General features: G+C 37.5%; 2 protein-coding genes across 7 annotated transcripts; one reads left to right on the top strand and one right to left on the bottom strand.

The window, feature by feature from the left end:
* Positions 1-228: 228 nt before the first annotated feature.
* LOC135628789 (uncharacterized) lies at positions 229-4,573 on the bottom strand. 5 transcript variants are annotated; one of them, XR_010492989.1, is made up of 9 exons: positions 4,170-4,573; positions 2,656-2,803; positions 2,411-2,561; positions 1,575-1,700; positions 1,405-1,485; positions 1,096-1,288; positions 997-1,023; positions 753-916; positions 527-666 (listed from the first exon to the last, which is right to left on the bottom strand). XR_010492989.1 is itself a non-coding variant. In XM_065135695.1 (8 exons), exons 1-8 carry the CDS (start codon positions 4,389-4,391, stop codon positions 425-427), a joined length of 1,434 nt encoding a protein of 477 aa, XP_064991767.1. In that variant the 5' UTR covers positions 4,392-4,573; the 3' UTR covers positions 229-424. The 5 variants fall into 5 exon arrangements, 3 of the variants coding, with proteins under 3 accessions (XP_064991767.1, XP_064991768.1, XP_064991769.1); XR_010492990.1 differs by having other exon boundaries at positions 997-1,020; XM_065135695.1 differs by having other exon boundaries at positions 229-666; positions 753-1,023.
* A 4,093-nt stretch (positions 4,574-8,666) lies between these two features.
* LOC103991246 (uncharacterized) lies at positions 8,667-19,740 on the top strand. Of its 2 annotated transcripts, none has more exons than XM_009410634.3 (11): positions 8,667-9,135; positions 9,249-9,391; positions 9,476-9,658; positions 9,810-9,909; positions 10,004-10,034; positions 10,656-10,698; positions 12,865-13,017; positions 13,620-15,789; positions 16,553-17,936; positions 19,160-19,243; positions 19,348-19,740. In XM_009410634.3, the coding sequence occupies exons 2-11, from the start codon at positions 9,330-9,332 to the stop codon at positions 19,404-19,406; spliced, it is 4,269 nt and encodes a 1,422-aa protein (XP_009408909.2). In that variant the 5' UTR covers positions 8,667-9,135; positions 9,249-9,329; the 3' UTR covers positions 19,407-19,740. The 2 variants fall into 2 exon arrangements, with proteins under 2 accessions (XP_009408909.2, XP_064992281.1); XM_065136209.1 differs by having other exon boundaries at positions 8,667-9,165.
* The last annotated feature ends 41 nt before the right edge of the window (positions 19,741-19,781 follow it).

Raw genomic sequence — 19,781 nt, 5'->3', positions numbered from 1 at the left:
ATATATTGTCAATTTCAGCTTAAGGAATAAAATCATGAAACTTAGAATGTTTCCTTAATGTAGACAAACAGTAGGAGAATGGCTCACACACCAAAAACCCTTGATTGGGACTTAAAAAGATACATGTTCTGATGAAATCATGCTGGCCAACCTAAGTAGCATGTTGGCAACCAACGAAAAACACACAAATCAATTTGGATCCAAACAAACATATGATTAAAAAATATTAAAAAGGAACCATCAAGCTTAACATAAAATTATATTGCATGCATGTTACACTATGAAAAATGCAGCCAAATACACTTGGTCAAAACATACATGTTACCTAAATATCTGCTAGTGTGTCATGCAAGAATTGATTTTGATACCCAAGATGTGTATGGCAATATACATCTATGCCCATCCTATACGTTCACAACCACAGCTAGTTGGACCATACATGTATCAAACCTTGCTTGTTTCCCGTGTAGATTTCATTTCTATCCTCATCATAGAATAGAGCAGTTACATCTTCAAGGGCTTCTCTAACAGTGCTCCTAATAGAAGACCGACCTGTTTTGCCTCTTCTCTGAGGACTGGTCTGCAATGCAGGATCACTTGCAGATATCTTAGCTATGCACTTCCCAGTCAGGATGTTGCTCATATTGATGGAGCCCACAGCTGAAACTGCAGAGACATACAAAATAACAAAATTAGGAATGTTCTATATGCATTTCTATCCCAACAAAGCAACATGGGAAGGCATTCTTAACCGTCTCCCTCATCACCACACCCTTCTTCAGCTTTGCAATAGGAAATTATCAGATCTTGGTCACTGGTGATATAGATGTTATTGGTATTACAATCAGGATGCCAAAGCAAATGGTCCTCAAAAGAGGTGACTAACTCCCCACGGAAGTTCCATACAGCCACTGTCCTGTTGCGAAATGTCAAAAAAAGATGGTTCTCATACAAAAAGATGAATGCCGATGGTGTCATGAACTCTGTCCTGCTAACCTCAGTCAACTCTGAATTTCTCACCTGCTTCATAGAAAAGGTAGCTGTTATACTTGTTAGGAGCTATCATTAAATAGGCAGGAGAAGAAAGATACTTACGTCAAGGATTTGAAGGTTCTCATTTTCTTGCTTGACCAGAAGCTTCTCATTGAATTGCTCTATAAAGTCGACCTTTTTGTTTCGGTGTAATAGGTGATTAAACGATTTCAACACAGTTCCATCCTCAATGGAAAGTATCTTTAATGGAACATAACTTGGTGTTCTATTGAATATTAACAGCATAATTCCTGGGCTGTCATAAGTTAATTTGGGAATATTAGATGCATACAAGATGAATTTTAATAAAGCCAATAACAAACAGTAGCATCTATGGGTACTTATGGGGGAGAAACATTCAGAAACAAAAACCTGATTTTTATCTCCTGCATGTTCTTATCTGATATCGCATACAAAAACTTGTAGTTCTTGAGATCAAAGACCTTGTAGATGCTACAAATAATACATACAATAGGAAATTAATAGAAATGACTGCATGTTACCATGACATGTAGAATAAATTCATCAAGGAGATTGCTTACCCATCCTGGGCTGAGTATGTCAGAACTTTGCCATTTACATCATCAAATTCGACAAAACCAGGCCACTTGAGAGATTCACTTTCAAAAAGAGGGAACCCAGCATCTAACTGGTTCCTTTTGATGTACCTGTCAATAATTAATTTAATGCAGAGTGAACTTTAGATATCAATATTCTTTATATATGACTGAAGTTGTTATTAGAACTAACAACTAACTATCGCAGCATATACTACCAAAACCAGATGCAAACAAACATCAGAAGGACAAGAAATTGAAGTAAGCCAAACATCAGTTCTATTTCAGTCCAGAAGTCTGACATTGAACATAAACATAATTTGCACTTTCCTGGATTTAGCTTCAGAAATACACTACTGAAAACAGATTTTGAACCATAATCACCATGTTTTCTCCCTACTACTAGCAGTCAACTGCAAGCCAACAACACCAATAAATTCTATTATGAAGAAGTAAATAACAAAACAAAACTGAGAAGTAATTTGCATCAAACAAAAATAGATGAGTCATTCATATGAAATTACATGCCAAAGCAAAAGTCAAAAATCCTAATCTAATAGACCCTTGACAACTGTTATTGCTAGTTCATTGATGCTTGAAATTTTAGTTCTACTTAAGAGTCTACTATGCCTATGAAGTATGGACTATAACCATTTCATATCTGGCCTTTTGCACACACAAAGCTAATTCATGTAATCAATCAAGATACAGAACATATTCTTCCTCACAACACAGCAATCCGGTTTGAAAGAACTCAAAGAAGGAAAAATTCATACCAATCATTTCCAAAACAGTTTAGCTGAAACAATCAAGACTCTTACTCTATTGGAGTTGTCCTGCACTTCAAGGAACTGAAATGATCTGATGCATAAACTGAGACTGTAATAAGTGAATCATTGTTCTTATTATAAAAGAGACTTCTAATCACTTCATCAGGACTTATATTCAAGAAGCATATTCGTTCATTAGTTGCTGAAAAACAGAAAAAAGCATTTGTCAGCACTAAAGATCAAGAGAACAAATAAGGTCCAAAAGGACAAAACAAATATTAATCCAAAAAACTTACACCGACTAAAAGCAGCACATAGACCAGAGTATGCAAGAGCAAATATAATGTCCTTTGCTGAAACAATCTCGATGATTTTTGATCTTTTTTTAAGAAACTGCAGCTTTACAAACCAGTGAACATTGTGATCATAGGCGTCAAACTCCTCCTGAACCCAAAAAATAATGATTTCAGTTCTAAGACACAATGGCACAGGTTTTAGGTGAAAATATAAGCATAAAAAGTTAATATGAAGCTATAAATCCTATGTTCAGAGTAAGATATTATCATGTTCAAAATATCCCAGAAACAAACACAGAAGGGCAGATGTCTGCAACATGCTTCCAACATGACCATGTTTCCAACAGTCATTTTAAAATGATGAATGATAATAGGGTACTTATCCAAGTTAGTTTTCGACATTGTCTTGTACAAATCACACAGAGGAAGTAATATGTTGGCAAACAAAATTATTAATAAATGGATGAAAATGGTCCCCTTTCATGATTCTGAAGTTTCATCTTTGTCTTCTGATTCATATATAAATAATGGTGCATCTACAGAATAAGTTTCTAGTTCCACAAAATAAACCACATATAACTAATAGCTGAGCTAGTCAGGAGCTCCTAAAGCATGCCAATATCTGTATTCCGATTACGAAATAGAGAGGTACATTTAACCAATCGAACACCATAGTACCTTTATGAATTGTAACGAGTGGCCCCATGGCTTGAAAGATGATATAATTCAGATTTTGACAGAAAAGCACAAAAATAAATGCATAGAGATGGTTGATATATGTGATAATAAAACAAGAAAGCATGATCGTTAGATTGTGCAGACTCTATATTGTCGCATAAATAATTAGGTGCCTAGGTCATACATGTTGGGTGCTTAAGTACTCGGCAGCACAGCCTCTCCATGTTTCAGGTGGAGAAGCTACTCAGGCATAAGTTGGTGCCTACGCCAGCTAGAAGTGGCATAGATTTGCACATGAAATAAGTGACAAAGTAACTATCTTTGGATAATAGATGAAAAGTACTTCCCCAGGAACCAATTGCATCATTTGATCATATACTTCAGCTCCTCGGAAAGGCCACCTGGAGATTAACAACTGCACCTACATCCCCTTAGTTCATTGCTCTAACCATGCAATGTAATCACATCCCAGCAACCGCCATCATTCCAAACCATATTTACACGGCAAAATAGAGCCACCATGCACTTCAATCAGGTTTCAAAGAGAAGGTTGTACTTCGCAGGCCGATCAATATTCTTAGGCACAAAGCTAATTAGAGTACTCCCAAAAGGCCTCTGACACCAAATCCAAATCGAACCTTAAAACAAACACAGCATTCCCAGAAAGAACAAGCTTCCAGCCCGTAGTTGCGACCTATCGTCACGCAGTTAAACGCTAGCAGCAAATATCAGGCCCAAACTCCGAAAGTCGGTCAGCAATTTCAAAACCCTAACAAGCGAATGCTCTAATTCTCACAACGAACCATCAAAAAGCAACGAACAGACCCGAGACGCACCTGAAGCTGGATGTTCCGGAACTTCTCGGTAGCGTCGGAGGCGACGCCGCGGGCCATGCAGGGGAAGCCGCCGATCTCACGGCGCTGGAGCTTCCACACGGAGTTGACGCAGTCCAGGCGCCTCCGGCGCTTCCCATCGGTGGAAGCGCCAGTGTCACATCCCCGCTTCTTGGCGGTCACGCGGAATCGGACCCGGACGGGGGTCTTCTTGTGGTTCTCCATTCCCCCGCTCGCTGCGCCCCTCTCCGGTAGCAAATGGGGGGAAGGAGAAAGATAAGAGGGGTTAGATGAAACCGAGTGGGTCTCAGTTTTGGGTTAGGGTTTCGGCGAGCTCCATGGAGAGAGAAAGAGAGTCCGTCTCGTCCTCCGACCTCCGTGGAAAGATGTCAAGGAAGGAAGCGGTTCACATCCTCAGAAAAAGAGATCTAATAAAGCCGGTGGCGCGGGTTTGAAATTTGAACCCGGTTTCGGTTAAAAGTGCGGTCAATTTGGGTCTTAAAACCCGAACTCAAGTCCGACCCAAATTTCTCGGACATCGATTTCCAAACGTCAATCCATTAAGCTATCGGATCGGATACGCATCGAGGACATCCATAATTTTTCACATCAATAGACAATCCGTAGAGGTTCATAATACCGTACCATACCAACATTTCGATGTTCGCTCGATACGATACGAAATGATATAACAAACGATATATCGAACGGTATATATATATATATATATATATATATATATATATATATATATATATATATTTTTTTTTTTTTTCCTTCCCCATGCGAGACGACAACGTCGATACGACATGACGTCACCGAGACGATACGACGTCGCTTCGTTTATTTAAATATATAAATATAAATAATATATATATATAATCCGAAATAAGTGTCTTGGTAACATTGTCGAATGTCACATTTTTCTAAAATATTTATATATAAATATAAATAATATATATATATATATATATTATTTTTTATTCTGTCCGATAACAGATAGTCCACATATACTATCGGAACGGTATATATTCGGTGTATCTCTCTCTATGTGTTTCCTTTAGTGGATGAGAGAGAGAGAATCAAATTTCTTTCACCCCGTGTTCTTTCTCAAGTCTTATGAGTGAACAAAATATAAGCATTCCACTGGAACAACACTCATTCAACTTCTACAGAGCATAAAATTGTCCAGCTTTTTCTCTCAGACTTCAATGTGTTGGTGTCTGAAAGCAATGGTTTCAGGACTTCAGCTGCAGCAGTCTCTCTCATCTCTGTGCTCCTTGTGTTGTGTGCGTGTGCGCGTGTGTGTGTGAGAGAGAGAGAGAGAGAGAGAGAGAGATCTCAAATTTTCTTTCACTCCATGTTCATCTCGAATCATATGAGTGAACAAAAGGAAGCTTGAATCATTTTTCTATTTAGTAAAAAGGCAAAGAAGTATCAGAAAATAATTGCACTGCATAAGAGCCAGTGACAGCACATGAAAGAAAAACTTATAGGCCATAGAATGCACAACTTTTTCCTCATGCCTCAAAATGTTGGTGTATGGTAGCGGTGGTCCAAGATTTAAGCCATACACACACACTCTCTCTCTCTCTTTCTCATCTCTCTCAGTTTTCCTTTTCTTTGTTTGTGTGTACGTGTGTGTGAATGAGAGAGAGAGAGAGAGAGAGAGAGAGAGAGAGAGAGGACTCTCAATTTTCCTTCACCCCATTCATGTTCTTCTCAAACCCTACGAGTGAACAAAAGGTAAAGAGGATTGAATCATTTTCCTTTTAGCAAAAAAGTCTTACAAGTATCTGAAATTAATTGCACTGGAACAGTACTCTTTCGACTTCTTCTAGATAACATGGGATGCTCGACTTTTTCCTCATGCCTCAAGTGTAGGTGTCTGGTAGCAGTGGTCCAATTCTCTCTCATCTCTCTCATCTTCTTTGTGTGTGTGTGAGAGAGAGAGATATATATCATGTTTCCTTCACCTCATATTCTTCTCAGATCCTATGAGGGAACAAGTGTTCTCGTCAAGGCCAGCCACATACCTAACAAATCAAGAATGCAGCAGCACACTCATTCCATGGCTGATCTCTGCACACATTACATGCAGGAAAACACCTTCTGCTCCCCAGCTTTATATATATGACATTTGAGCTATTGTTGAGAGAGATACTGAACTCAAATAATTTCTAATGTGGTAATGACTTAATATCTGCCACTATGCCTCACACCTATTTTCAGCTATCATGTTCAATGTCTCACTTTTATGAACTAAAAGTACCCAATTGATTTGTAATGAAAATAACCAAACCATGTGTTTAGATAATTTATTGAATGCATTGGGAAAGTGGTTTAATTTTAATGTTAGTGACAATTATAATGAGCAAAGATTTTTCAATATATATACTAAATGGAAAAAAATATAGATTTGACTCATCATCTATGTATATTTCTCAAGTTAGGTTTTTGTTTATTTTGATATATATATATATATATATATATATATATATATATATATATATATATATATATATATATATATATATATATATATATATATGACCAATTTTACTCATCATCTATTGGCTTTGTTTTTTCAAAAAAATGTAAGTAATGAAAATATTCATGCAATATGCATATTTGCCATCTCTTACATGAATTGTGTGTGAGTCTTTATTAGCTATATGGATATCAAGATGATGTTTAATGAGCCTAATGCTTAATTTTGTGTTGGCCATATGGCAATGAAAAAAAAGACCTCTTTGCATAGCTTTTTATATCACAAGATCATGCTTTATCTGACAACTACTGAATTAAGTAATGTTAATAATGTCAAGTCTAAGATATGATTCTCATGAAGCCTAAGATTGATAGGTGCAGACACACATTTAAATAATTTATCCTCATGTACCTCATTATAAATAAGCTACAATATTGTATGTACAATCCTTCAAACTCAAAACTCTTGTGAAACTATATGTATATTCAATAACTTGTAACAAAAAAATGAAATGTCATAATTCTTCAATGTTAAAATATTCTAAAACATGATTGGCACAGACAGAAAGAAAGAAAAAAAGTTCCATTTTAAGGTAGAATATACAGATAATTCTTACAAATAAAAAGCAATTTGCACTGTATAAAATTTCCAAGTATGAAGTGACAGTGTATGTTCTACTGAGACAGTCATAAACTTCTACTTTGCATGTCAAAAATACCTCCTCAGCATCTTCATATTTATTTGTTCAGCTTTTTTTTTTGCTGAACTTATTATCCATAATTAATGTGTTATTAAACAAGTCAAGTATTTGGTTAGTTTGATCACATAAGATCAAAAAAGGGATCAATATGACAAGGACTTTTGGTTAATTATTTTTGATATGATTGGGCAACAAATCACAAGTAAAAAACAAAAAGTGCTTTTACATATCTATCCTTTTAAATTTTAGAAATAGTGTGTTTTGGTGTCTCATGTAATCCCTCCAAATATTTAAATCTTTCATATAATCAATTAACATTAATTATTTTTAGTTAATTTCTTTTTTCTTCTGATTATTATAATCATATATATTTTTTAATAAAAATAATTAATATTAATTAAGTTTCAACTAACAGTCAATTGATATAGAATATACAAGTATATTATATATGAATAACATGAAATATGAGTTATTTTGCCTAAAGGAAATTGATAGGAAGCACTTCTTCCCCTCAAAGCTATAGTTTTTCTAAAAGAATGATAGCAGTTGTTGCCAACTATTCACTGCTCATTTAACTAAAAATTCATGTCTTCACCACTTATCATGCCACATATTAAAATAAGCTAATGTTAGGTTGATTGCAATGTGGAAAATGATCAACTAAAGCTCCAACAAATATAGGAAAGAGTGAAGTCAACAAAGCTGTGTTATATTGTAAACCACACTTCTTGATCACAGTGCAGAGGGAAACAACACATCTGTTCATTGGCATCTTCTTGTTGTCCATCACATAGATAGTTTGCAAAGAGAACTTTGATCATTTTAAGTAGGCAATGCTATCACTCATCACCTAAATTGATGTAGAATTAGCTACAATAACCCAAAAGAGAAGTTTGATGTTCAAAAATGTTCCTCTATAAAATAGGACTATTTATTTTATATTAAAAATAATAAATCATTTATCATTTTAACACTCTTTTTTTCCTTTCAGAGTTTTATTTGTTTTTTTCTTCCTCTATACCTTCTGATATATATAAAAAATATATAGATGTAATTTTATTAAAATAATAAAAAAATTATTTTATGTATACCAATAATATTAAAAATTTAAATTGAATCAAAACATCATATGGAATTTTTTTTATTGGTGGATTGAAGTAGAATAAAACATTTTTGAAACTGACACAAATATCAATTTCATGTTATTTCCTACTCCAGTGAGGGGTATAATAGGCAGTTCATGTTTCCATCAAGCGCCGCTAAAAGCTGTCTTAAAGCCCCACAGAACACGCTCTCAAAACATATCAGCCTCTTCTCTCTTCTTCTGTCTTCTCCTCAAGCTCTCTTTCTCTTCCCTCAAGCTCTCTTCTCTCTATCCATCCGAGGAAGACGAGATATAGAGCGTGACGAGTACTGCAAACGCCACCTTCGACCATTTCGTGACACTACGTTCGGACTCGGAAGTCTCCTGCATCGCTCCTATTGGCACCCACTTCGGTCTCTTTTTGCCCGGATCCCAGATCGAGACCGGGGATCCGTGGAGGCGCCGCCAAGGTGCGTTTTTGATGAGATCCTAGAGCCGATGCCTCACCTCCCCGCGGCTTGAAGACCTCGACCGGGCCATCGGGGGCTTCGTGGCCTCAACCGGCGCTCGATGCCCCCGCATTGCCGGCGCCCGTGGCGAATCTGTCGAATCTGCGGGAGTCCTTGTGGGGGCGTTTGTTTTCTGTCTGGGCCTTTGACTTCGAGGTGGATCATCTGGTGGTTGGTTTGATCTGGTAGATCTGAGTTACTCTTCCTATCTTGACGTGTGTACAAGATGCGATTTTTATTACTTAGATCGGCGCACGATGGGGTTGGGTGAAGAGGTCGCCTGTTTGAAATCTTGCAGGGTTTGAGTGTTCGGGGATTTTGGATCGTGGAGGAGTGGAGTTGCCACTGAACTGATAAAGGAGCCACTTTGCTGTGTCGAATGATGAATTCCGACGCTTCTCTCGATTGCGCTTTGTTTGAGCTCTCGCCAAGGCGGTCACGGTGAGAATGCTCCTTCAAGATGGTTTCGAGGTTCCATTTTTTTGGCAATAATATTGAAAGGAAAACAAATATCACCTTTTGCAGGTGTGAATTGTTTGTATCGGGAAATGGGAAAACGGAGAAGATTGCATCTGGTTTCTTGAAGCCGTTTGTCACACATTTGAAGGTTGCAGAAGCACAGGTCGCACGGGCGGGCAAGTCAATAAAGCTTGAGGTTGATAGATCGAGGAATGATGGCTCATGGTTCAACAAAGGAACTCTTGAAAGGTTGGATTGAGATATGCTGCGACCTCTGCACCTCAATTTGGAGTCTTTAGACCATTTTTTATCATTTATGATGTAGCATACTCCATGAACTATTAATTGATTGAAAAAGAGCTTATGTTCAATTTTCATTAAGAATAAGTATTGGCCGCAGGTTTGTTCGGTTTGTTAGTACACCTGAGGTGCTGGAATCAGCCAATACATATGATGCGGAGATGTCACAGTTGGAAGGGGCTAGGAGAATATATTCACAGGTGATAAATGCACTTAATTGCAGAACATATTTATTTGGAATCTGAATTAACTTTGTTTCACTATTGTCTGAAAATGCACTACTTTTTAATCCAGGGTGCAGGAGATATGCTTTCTGGCACATTAGGTATATCTGGTTTTTCCATATGGTTGTTATCTCAGATACCACTTTCGTTTCTTGATGAGATAATGTATCGTTAGAGAGCCTTCTTACTGTATGTACTTGCATCTAGTGGAATCGTTAAAAAAAGTGGTCCTCTTCTATGACATCCACAAATAACCCTATTGAGTTTGGTGTGTCTTGGATATGTGCAGCATTTTATATGCCATTTATCCTGCAGATAGCTGGAGACTAATTTTTATTACTGTGGATGACTTGTATACATTTGCACTGTCCAATTAAGCTTTAAATCCTTTAAATAATTATATATTCTTTTTTCACTTTGTTATCTCAAATTCTCAAATTGTGTGGGCTAACCTTGCCAAATCATCTTGATGACTGTAGGTTAGGAGAAAAAGTAGCATCAATTTTATGTACATAATGCATGCTAAGTGTGATGGTCCTCTATACATTAGAAACTTATGTTTTCCCAGTTTTAAGTACCTAATCGTTTTATGATGCCAATCAGAATCTCGTAGACATTTGTAATCCATGAGCATGCCTTTGGTGTTCTTGTTTTTATTTGATTTATAACTTCTGTATCAGTTGCATCTCTTGTTAATGCAAATTTTTTGGTTTTCTATTCAGGTGAAGGCGATACAAATACTGTAGCAGCTACAGATATAACAAAGTAACATTATCTTCTTCTTGCTTACTTGAACAAACAAGGATGAAATTTATTATTTGTTGTGGCAATGGCAACATGAATTCTTATTTGAAGTACCATTCTCTTTAACTTAGAGATGGACCATAAACAAACAATCAAATCAATAATGCAATCCCAGAATAACTTGCCTGCTAATTTTGCTCTTATAATTTTAGAAAAAAAATTAAAAATGCAAATCATGAAAGAAATAAGTGGTTAATATTTTTATTTGATTATGCCATTTAACTTCAGTATGATTATTCTTGGAATTATTACTTAACTAGGTCTACATGGGCATAGTATCACCTTTAAACTTGAAATTTCTAATAAGTTGTTTCTTTAAATTAGACAAGGGGACTTCTCTCTGACATATTAGTGTGTATGACATGTACAACTGACCAGTTTACAAATTTGCACCTGTACTCAGGTGGGTGCTGATTGCCTCCCTATTACCTATCTTTATCTTAAGGAATCCTATTTTACTTTATTTTTTTTCCCCAAAAACTCCCTGCTACTGTTGAGCACAGTAGTATTTTCTTTTAATATCTTAATCTTTGGCTTTTATTAATTCAAGTATCTAGTCTTATCCTCAAGCTATCTTGTTGCTAGTCTTTATTCTTTCTCTATGGACTGCTTGGCTGACTGTGGGCTTGTCAAATTAGGCCTATAGCACCTGGATTTCAACCTGTTGGTTGGTGTGGTTAATCATCATATAGCAACGAGCAGAGCGCTAAGATATACAGACAGAGAGGAAGTTAGAAATAGTGGAAGGAGGGGAAAACGAAATTGAAGGATAATGATGAAGATTCTTCTCCTTGTTATTATTATATGGTTTTAAGAAACATATATTTGTTAGGAAAGGCTTTCTTCTGATAAGTTAATGTTGGGGGGAATCCTAACAGTTAACAATGAGGACAGCTGGGAGTAGAAGAGTGTGCCCAGTAAAGCTGACATCATTGTGGCATGGATGCATTATAAGTTGGACTGCAAACTGCAGGTTCAGTGATTGACAAATAAAAAGTAAGCTTAGCTGAATGTAATCAGGACAATTGGAATCATTGAACATATGTAGGTCACAGTACATTTGAAGGCCTAGTAGGACTTGGGATGTCAGAAAATATGGAGATTGCAAACACTTCAATGAAGGTGATTCTGACTTTGATAGGAACTGATAACATTGTAAATTGTTTTGTATACCTTTGCATTTACTCTTCCATTAGGCTTCTATCAAATTTTTTTTAGGTCAGAAATTATGGAACTTCAGATGTTGTCCTTACTTTTAATCCTCATTTACAAGTGAATTACCTCCAGTTTGTGATTGGACAATTCCTGCAAACCGATTTCATTCCCAAGTTTCACCTCTCTGATTTAACCTAACACTTGATTTATAATAAACTCTTCTGCTCACTGCATCTGAAGCCTAATAATGAAATAAGAATTTATAGCAAAGAAAATGTTCAACACAGCAAGTATATGATTCTTTGTATTGAGAAATTAAATAGAGGATATTTACAGGGGATTAATTATTTCTCATAGTTGTACATTTTCCAGGAAGTAACATAATAGAACTGAATTCTACTGTAGACCTTACTACTAGCAATAAAATTATGCATGATTGCTCTTATGATGAGATTAAACCTGCTCAACTCTAGGGCCAAAAGTAGTTCTTTTAGATGCATCATATCTGATTTGGCAAACTTACCTTCATGTTGCCCATGATCAGTATGCACACCTGGCTGTTAAGAAGTAAGAAAATCAAGTTGAGCTGATACAATAACTAGATTGGGTTGTAGTTAACTAGTTATATCTTACACATTTGTATCGTATACTTTACTGCAGGATATCATGCCATGTGGATCCATAAAAACCGTGATTCTGAGATATCTTTCTGTTTTTTCTTAAACCTGCAATTTGATTTCTTTTGGACATCCAGTAGACATTGTCATCAATCAATTCCACTGTTTGTAATTGGGAGTATTTCTGTGCCTGTAAATATGAAAATAATCTGCCAAGTTCACTGAATTTCCTGTATGCATTTGCCAAAGGCTCCAAGTCTGACAATTAGTTGAAGTTGAAAAAGTAAAAGACTAGTGATAAAATTACTTCCTGTTTCTTCAGCTAGTAGTATGTCATTTATGGTTTCCTTTGCAGGAAGGAGCTTCTGAGAGCGATTGATGTAAGGCTTGACACTCTTAAGCAAGATCTGGCCACAGCTTGTGCTCGGGCATTTTCTGCTGGTTTTTCCATTGACAATGTCTCTGAGCTTCTTCTCTTTGCAGAATATTTTGGTGCAAATCGCCTAAAGTAAGTTTTGGATCTCTAAATCCGATATATTATTTATACAGCCAAACAATGAAAAATTGATCTTTTTACCAGATGTAGCAGTTGAGGGAGACAAAAATTGGTTAATAGTCCTTGGTCTAAATTTGTGTTGATGTACCGTAGTTCTACTGCCAATTAAGATTTTCTAGGCCTTATAATTTGGGTAAAAGGTGTTGTTTGACTTTAACTTCCCTAGATGTTTGGGTATTTTGATAATTATTTGCGAACATAGTGAAAATTTTAATCTCGATTTTTAACCACAATGTGGAAACACCTTGCATCCAATTATTGAAGCACTTTATCTGTGGCACTGAGATTCATCATGGTAGTTGAGGGGTTTTTTCTATTGTGATGTTGAGGAAATACTCTGTGTGGTCTATTTTAGTCATATGCATTTTAGCTGAAAACATTCATATTTTTTAATCATGATAAACAGGATACTGAGATTGCATATCCAATTTATTTTTCTTTCTTGTCTGTGTTTGCTGTTGATTTCTTGTTTTTCTCATATCGACTAATGTTTTCTGAATTTACAATGATGTTGATATTGATAATAACTTCCAAACTTGTGGTGTTGGCAACAGTGATGCATGCAATAAATTCATCGTGCTTTGCCAAAGTCACCCTGAGCTTACGAGCCAGCAGCAGTTGCAGTCTATGCCTTTACATTTGAAAAGCTTTGCTGATGTGAATACTCGATCATCCTCAAGCTCAGACATGTCAATAGATGAGCCAGAGTTTGAAAATGATGGTGCTCCTACACCACCTGATGGTGGTGATATCCAGCTTCACAAGTCCAACATAAGACAACCATCACGGCTGAATACAACAGAGTTATCAGGCACATCTCAACAGGCCAAGCCCATCCAATGGCGGAGGGCAGTGTCGGAGGAGCCTCTTCCTTCTGCTTCATCATCTAATGAGCCAGCTCAGCTGGATGTAGGAGGGAGTTTTAGGCGGCTTAGTGTGCAGGACCGGATCAACCTCTTTGAGAACAAACAAAAAGAACAGTCTGCAAGTTCTAAAAATATCAACACTGCAGGTGTTGTTAATAGGGTAGTAGCAGGTAGAGGGGAGCATAGGAGGCTCCCTTCTGATGTTTCAGAGAAATCAGTGTTGAGAAGGTGGAGTGGTGCTAGTGACATGAGCATCGACAACAGCAGTAATAGTAATAGTGTTAATGGCCAGAAAGAAAGTGGAGGTGCTGTTGGAACTCCTGCAACTGGCAATTTACAGCTTCCATCAAAAAATAAAACTGAAGAGACCGAGACACTTGGGTTGAAGGATACTGCAACATCACAATGCCGGTTGGATCTTAAAGAAAGAACAACAGATACTTCTTCTTCCTTACAGTCCGAGTGCAGAGGATTTTTTGGCAGTAGAGATTGTCTAAAGGATGAGGATGTCAAGTTCACTGTAACTAAAGTCGGACCAGACTTGGAGGAGGAGCAGGGCAAGCATCATATGAGTGCTTCTGTGAGCAGGGTGGATTACTGTGGACTGGGTGATCAAGATGCTTCTAGGACCCACCAAATAGGCTTTCCAGAAACTAGCAACAATGCTGACCTGAAAGATCATGCAGCCTGTGTTATCCAATCAAAGGAAGAAAAACATGTGCAAATGGAAGACCAAGCAGCTTCGCCAGAAATATCACAAGCTCTATCAACTGCTAGTGAGAAGGTTAGTTGGACAGATCAAGAAATTCTGCCGCCCCCAAAAAGAGGGGTTCCTTTGCAAGCAGATGGTAATGGGGTGAAGGACCAAGCAAGGCTAGTTAACCGATTTCGAAAATTTGGGAGAAAAACAGATGCTGAAGTGAAAGAAGTGAAAGCAAAAGATCCATCAGATTCTCAGTTCAAAGTTTCATCGGATTTTCCTTCAGAGAGTGATCTACAGAATTCTCAATCTCAGAGGAAAACTTTTCCTGTAAGAGTGGAAGAAACAGGGGGAAGAAATGCTGGTACCTCTCGTGCAACAACAAAAGAAGATGCCAAGTACCAGGGTTTAAATTGGCGTCAACAACCATCTGTTACTGAGAGAAGTGTGGATGAAAGAAGACGTCATGAAATAAATCAACCGCTTGCCTTTCCTTTAGAGATTGCTAAGGAAAAACTGGAGGTAGTTGAACCACCTTTTGCACAATGGATGGAGCAGGTTCAGGTTATGATGCCATTGAAAGGAAACCAAGAGTTAAATGATGAATTATGGATGAAGGCTAATGAGTTGGAAAAGCTTTTCGCTGCACATAAGCTCAGAACTCTCAGTGAGCAGACAACTTCCTCTCGAAGAAGCAGACCAGTGGATGTCCAGGAGGATCATGTTCCCATGGTAATGGAGAAAAGACACACAGTGGTCCTTCCTGATCACTTGCCAGAGAAAACACTTATGAGGGAGACTTCTAACAGTAAGGTAGACTTTGATGCCAATTTCCTGGAGAAGGTAGGCAATAAGGAGTATGCTAGTAGCATAAGCCAAAATCTTGAAACTCTCAGTCCATCAGATGATTCTAGAGGAAAGTTTTATTATAAATACATGCAGAAGCGGGATGCAAAGCTATTAGAAGAGTGGGGAACAAAAAGCGCTCAGAAGGAAGCAAAAATGAAGGCAATGCGAGACAGTCTGGAACGTAGTCAGGCTGAGATGAATTCCAGATACTCCAGATCTGCTGATAGACAGGGTTCAAAATACACTCATCGTCTTGCAGAAAATCTGAGATCTTTTAGCAATAGCTCGACATTAAGAAGCAAAAACCAGGTGGTGATATAAATTGTCCTTGTAACAATCTTTTATTTTTAATGTTTGTGCGTAAATTTCATCTAGGGTTGTCATAGTATAACTGCATATTAATTAGTCTCCAGATTATAGAAATGACATCCTTAGATCTGGAGTAAATCCTGACTGCAATTTCGGAATACTCAATGAGCTCAAGAATTTTCAATTTTCAATTTTCAATTTTCATGTCTGTTTCTCTTCAATTACATGCTAACTTTATGTAACTAGTTGAGTTCATGTTGTGAGATATATGTCTGACCAAAATTCTTACTATGGTTATGTCTGTTCTAGACCAAATATAATTGCAGAACACATTGGCCCTAGCTCTCTGCATTGGTACAAACCTCCTGATGTGCTGCCTTTTTTGTCTATTCAAGACTAGAGAGGGCTGAAATTAGCAGTCAAGGAAAAAAAAGGGAAGGACATCATAGCTTGTCTGATCACACTGAATTTATAGTGAATTCTTTAGGTTCTATTTTCACTGTTTGGCACCAATCAAATATGTGGTTCATATTTTTAAAATCATTATAACATGTATAACAGTAACTGAATATGCATTTTCTTTGGAATATTTGTGATCTCTCTTTATTCTGTAGCAAAATATCTTCGACTCTTCTTTTACTTGCTTGTAGCTGTTGATAATCTGCTGATCAATCAGTTGTATTTCCTTTAAACATATTGTACAGGTGATCTAATTTTTCTACAATAGTTTTTGGCTAAACAAAAGTTGTGCTTCTGGTAACAGGCTGTCGGCTCTGCTCAGGAAGAGGAGGATGACCTGGAAGAATTGTATGAACAAGTTGGTCAAGGCCAAGATGCATCATACAATGGTCCATTTGATGATTATTCTTCTAGAAGTGCTAACTCCATTAAACTTCTCCCTGCAAGAACTTTGCCTTCTTCCACACTTCGGACATCAGTAGCTTCAGCTCAAAAGCCTTCTGGAAAGTCTGCCAAATCTGTTTCCACAAAACACAGGTCTCAAACTGAAAATCCTCTTGCTGAATCACTTCCCAACTTCTCTGACTTCAGAAAGGAGAATGCAAAGCCATCAGCAGCAGTTAATAGGGTAAACACACGAGAGAAGGCAAAAGTCCTTTCTAGAAGCAAGAGCATCATTGAAGAGACTAACCTTGTTAAGGAAGCCAAGCCACGAATGTCTCAGTCAATGAGAAAGAGTACACCTATTCCTGTTGAATTCAAGGACCTTTCTCCTGTCAATTCTGATAGCCTTGATCTCACATCCTTTGGGTTTTCTAGGGCACAAACAGATTCTGCTTTTATCAATAAAATCCAGAAGAGTGGGGAGTTTAAACCATTCTTAAGGAAAGGGAAAGGTACAGGTTCTGATTTTGGAGCTAATGTAGCTAAACCTAAAGCCTCTATGATTTCTGAGGTAAACAAGGATGGAGAGCATTTTGAAGGCAAAATTCAGCAAACGGATTCGCTTGACCTGGATAAACATGTATTGGAGAGATCGTCTGTCGAAGGAGATCCTAAGGTTGCTGATTTTCCTGTTGACTCAGATAGTGAAAAGCCAAGACAGAGTGTAGAATATGAAAATTCTGATGATTTTGTCTCAGAAAATGGTGATGTTCAAAGGTTCCTATCCCAAGCAGATTATGATACAGCTACTGCTTCTCCAAAGTTCGAAACTTCTGTAGGCAACGCACAAGAGTCACCAGGAGAAAGCCCTCGATCATGGAACTCACAACACCACCATTCATTTTCTTGTGTTCATGAGGCAATATCTGTAGATTCACCTGCAGGTAGTCCGGCATCCTGGAATTTACACCCTCTGAACCAAATGATAGAGGCAGATGCTGCTCGAATGAGGAAGAAATGGGGAAGTGCTCAGATGCCTATGATTGTTGCTAATGCATCCCAACAATCACGCAAGGATGTCACAAAAGGTTTTAAGCGATTATTGAAATTTGGAAGGAAGAGTAAGGGTGTAGAGTCTCTAGTAAATGACTGGGTGTCTGCTTCAACAGCTTCAGAAGGTGATGACGACACAGAAGAAGGTCGTGATTTGGCAACACGACCAACAGATGATTTGAGGAAGTCGAGAATGGGGTACTCACTTCCAAATGATGGGTTCAATGAAGGAGAAATCTTTCCTGAACAAGGTAGCATTCTTTTCCTCTTGTATAACTTCTTCACCATTTTTGACAAATGGGATTCTGTTATTCCTTTCATAAATGTTGCTTCCTCTGATCATGTATTTTACCGCAGTTCAGTGTATCCTAAATTAATGAGTCCTTTTTTCTTCTATGCTCGGTGCATGGTGGTATTGCTGTATCATGCCAGGCAGTTCGTACTGCACAGATATGGAGTCTGAACATGGAATGCACATACCAATTCTATTGATTAGTACCCCCTTGGTTGGTTTTACCGGTTGAATATGTTGAATCCTCTAAGTGACCCATTACTTATATAAAGTAGGATTTGGTCAATGGATACCTCAATTTCGCCCTGCCAATTCATGGGTTGCCCTGAAGGCTTGACCTATGAATGCCTTTTCTGCTGGCTAGTCGCTAAGGGTCAAGAACATTGGTGCTTAAGTGGAAATTATATTTTTTGCATATCCTAATTTTCCTTTCTCTTTCTTTGTCTCTTCTTTTATTCAATGTTAGTACATCCACATTGATACGATGATGTACTGTGCCTTACCTGTTACATGTGGTGGCAGCCACCTGGCATGGAATTTTTCTATGAAAAGGGAACTAATTAACTTATCCAAAAAGTCATCATCAGATATTGACTTGTTATATCAAGCTTGAATTCCATAAGGTTCTTGTCTAGATGATTGCTCTGCTTTTTCACAGGCTTGTCAGAAGTCCTCACTTGCCTGACCAATGCTTTCTTTTGTAGTCACCAAAATGTGGAAGTCTTCAATCATGTAATGTTTAGCCTTGGATGCAACCAACTCAGAATAACAAAAAATTTCAGCTTCATGCAGTTTTTTTTCATTTTGATCATCGACTGTGAGAGCCATATTATCAGAAAACAAAGATAGGGTTCAATTCAGGAAACAGCCACTAATAATAGGTGATGGGATGGCTGGTTTAAATGGTAAAGATTATATAAACAAAATCTGATGGTCTTTGAGCTGTTGCAAGGATGTAAAACGTCAATAAGATACTCAGACGTGTTCTTAACCTTGCAGTTAACCATATAACTCCGTCAAAGAAGGTATTTGTTGGACAAAATATAGAGTGACTTTGTATATCTTTTGATGACCTCCTGATCCATTGTCTTTTCTTCTAATTGGTGAATCATGACATGAATATATAATATATAGAATTTAGAAACTTATTATGCTAAGATTGCATATGTTTGTTATATGCAGCTCAATTGTTGCGCAGCACCATTCCAAATCCTCCTTCAAACTTCAAACTGGGAGAGGATCCTCTAACCGGAAGCTCCCTGAAAGGTAACAACAGCATCCTGATTCTGGACCTCACATTTGCCGAGTATTTCCGTGAGATATTTTGTATCTTGAATTGGCTTCTTACATAGTGCCTAATTTATTTGCAGCACCACGCTCTTTCTTCTCTCTGTCTTCATTCCGGAGCAAGGAATCCAAGCCCAGGTGACACTGGATTACCTAGAAGCTCAAAGTAACGACACGATATGGCTTAGGTACATATTGTTACAATTTTCCAATAGATGCGATGTTGCAGCTCTAGTGTGTTGTATGTATCCTTCCATCTCAGTTCTTGTTCGTGGGTTCTCGACCACAGTCATCTGTTGTTTTGTTGTAGATTTGGTTGAGTAGAATTTGTTAGGCTATTGCATGGCCGACCGAGGTGTTCTTTTTTCAGTTGTAGCATGTCTTTATATTACCAAAATTTGTCTGAACAGGAACAAGCAAGAGTATGGTAGTAAGCAATCGATTTGTACAAATGAGAAGGCTTGCTCTTTATCTTATTCTTCTGTTTCTTCCTTTCTGTGGTTCATATATTCTTGTC

The sequence above is a fragment of the Musa acuminata genome, chromosome BXJ3-1, assembly GCF_036884655.1.
Source record: "Musa acuminata AAA Group cultivar baxijiao chromosome BXJ3-1, Cavendish_Baxijiao_AAA, whole genome shotgun sequence".
NCBI lineage: Eukaryota > Viridiplantae > Streptophyta > Magnoliopsida > Zingiberales > Musaceae > Musa > Musa acuminata.
Note: the sequence above shows the minus strand (reverse complement) of the source record. Positions and strands in the feature narration are given on the sequence as shown.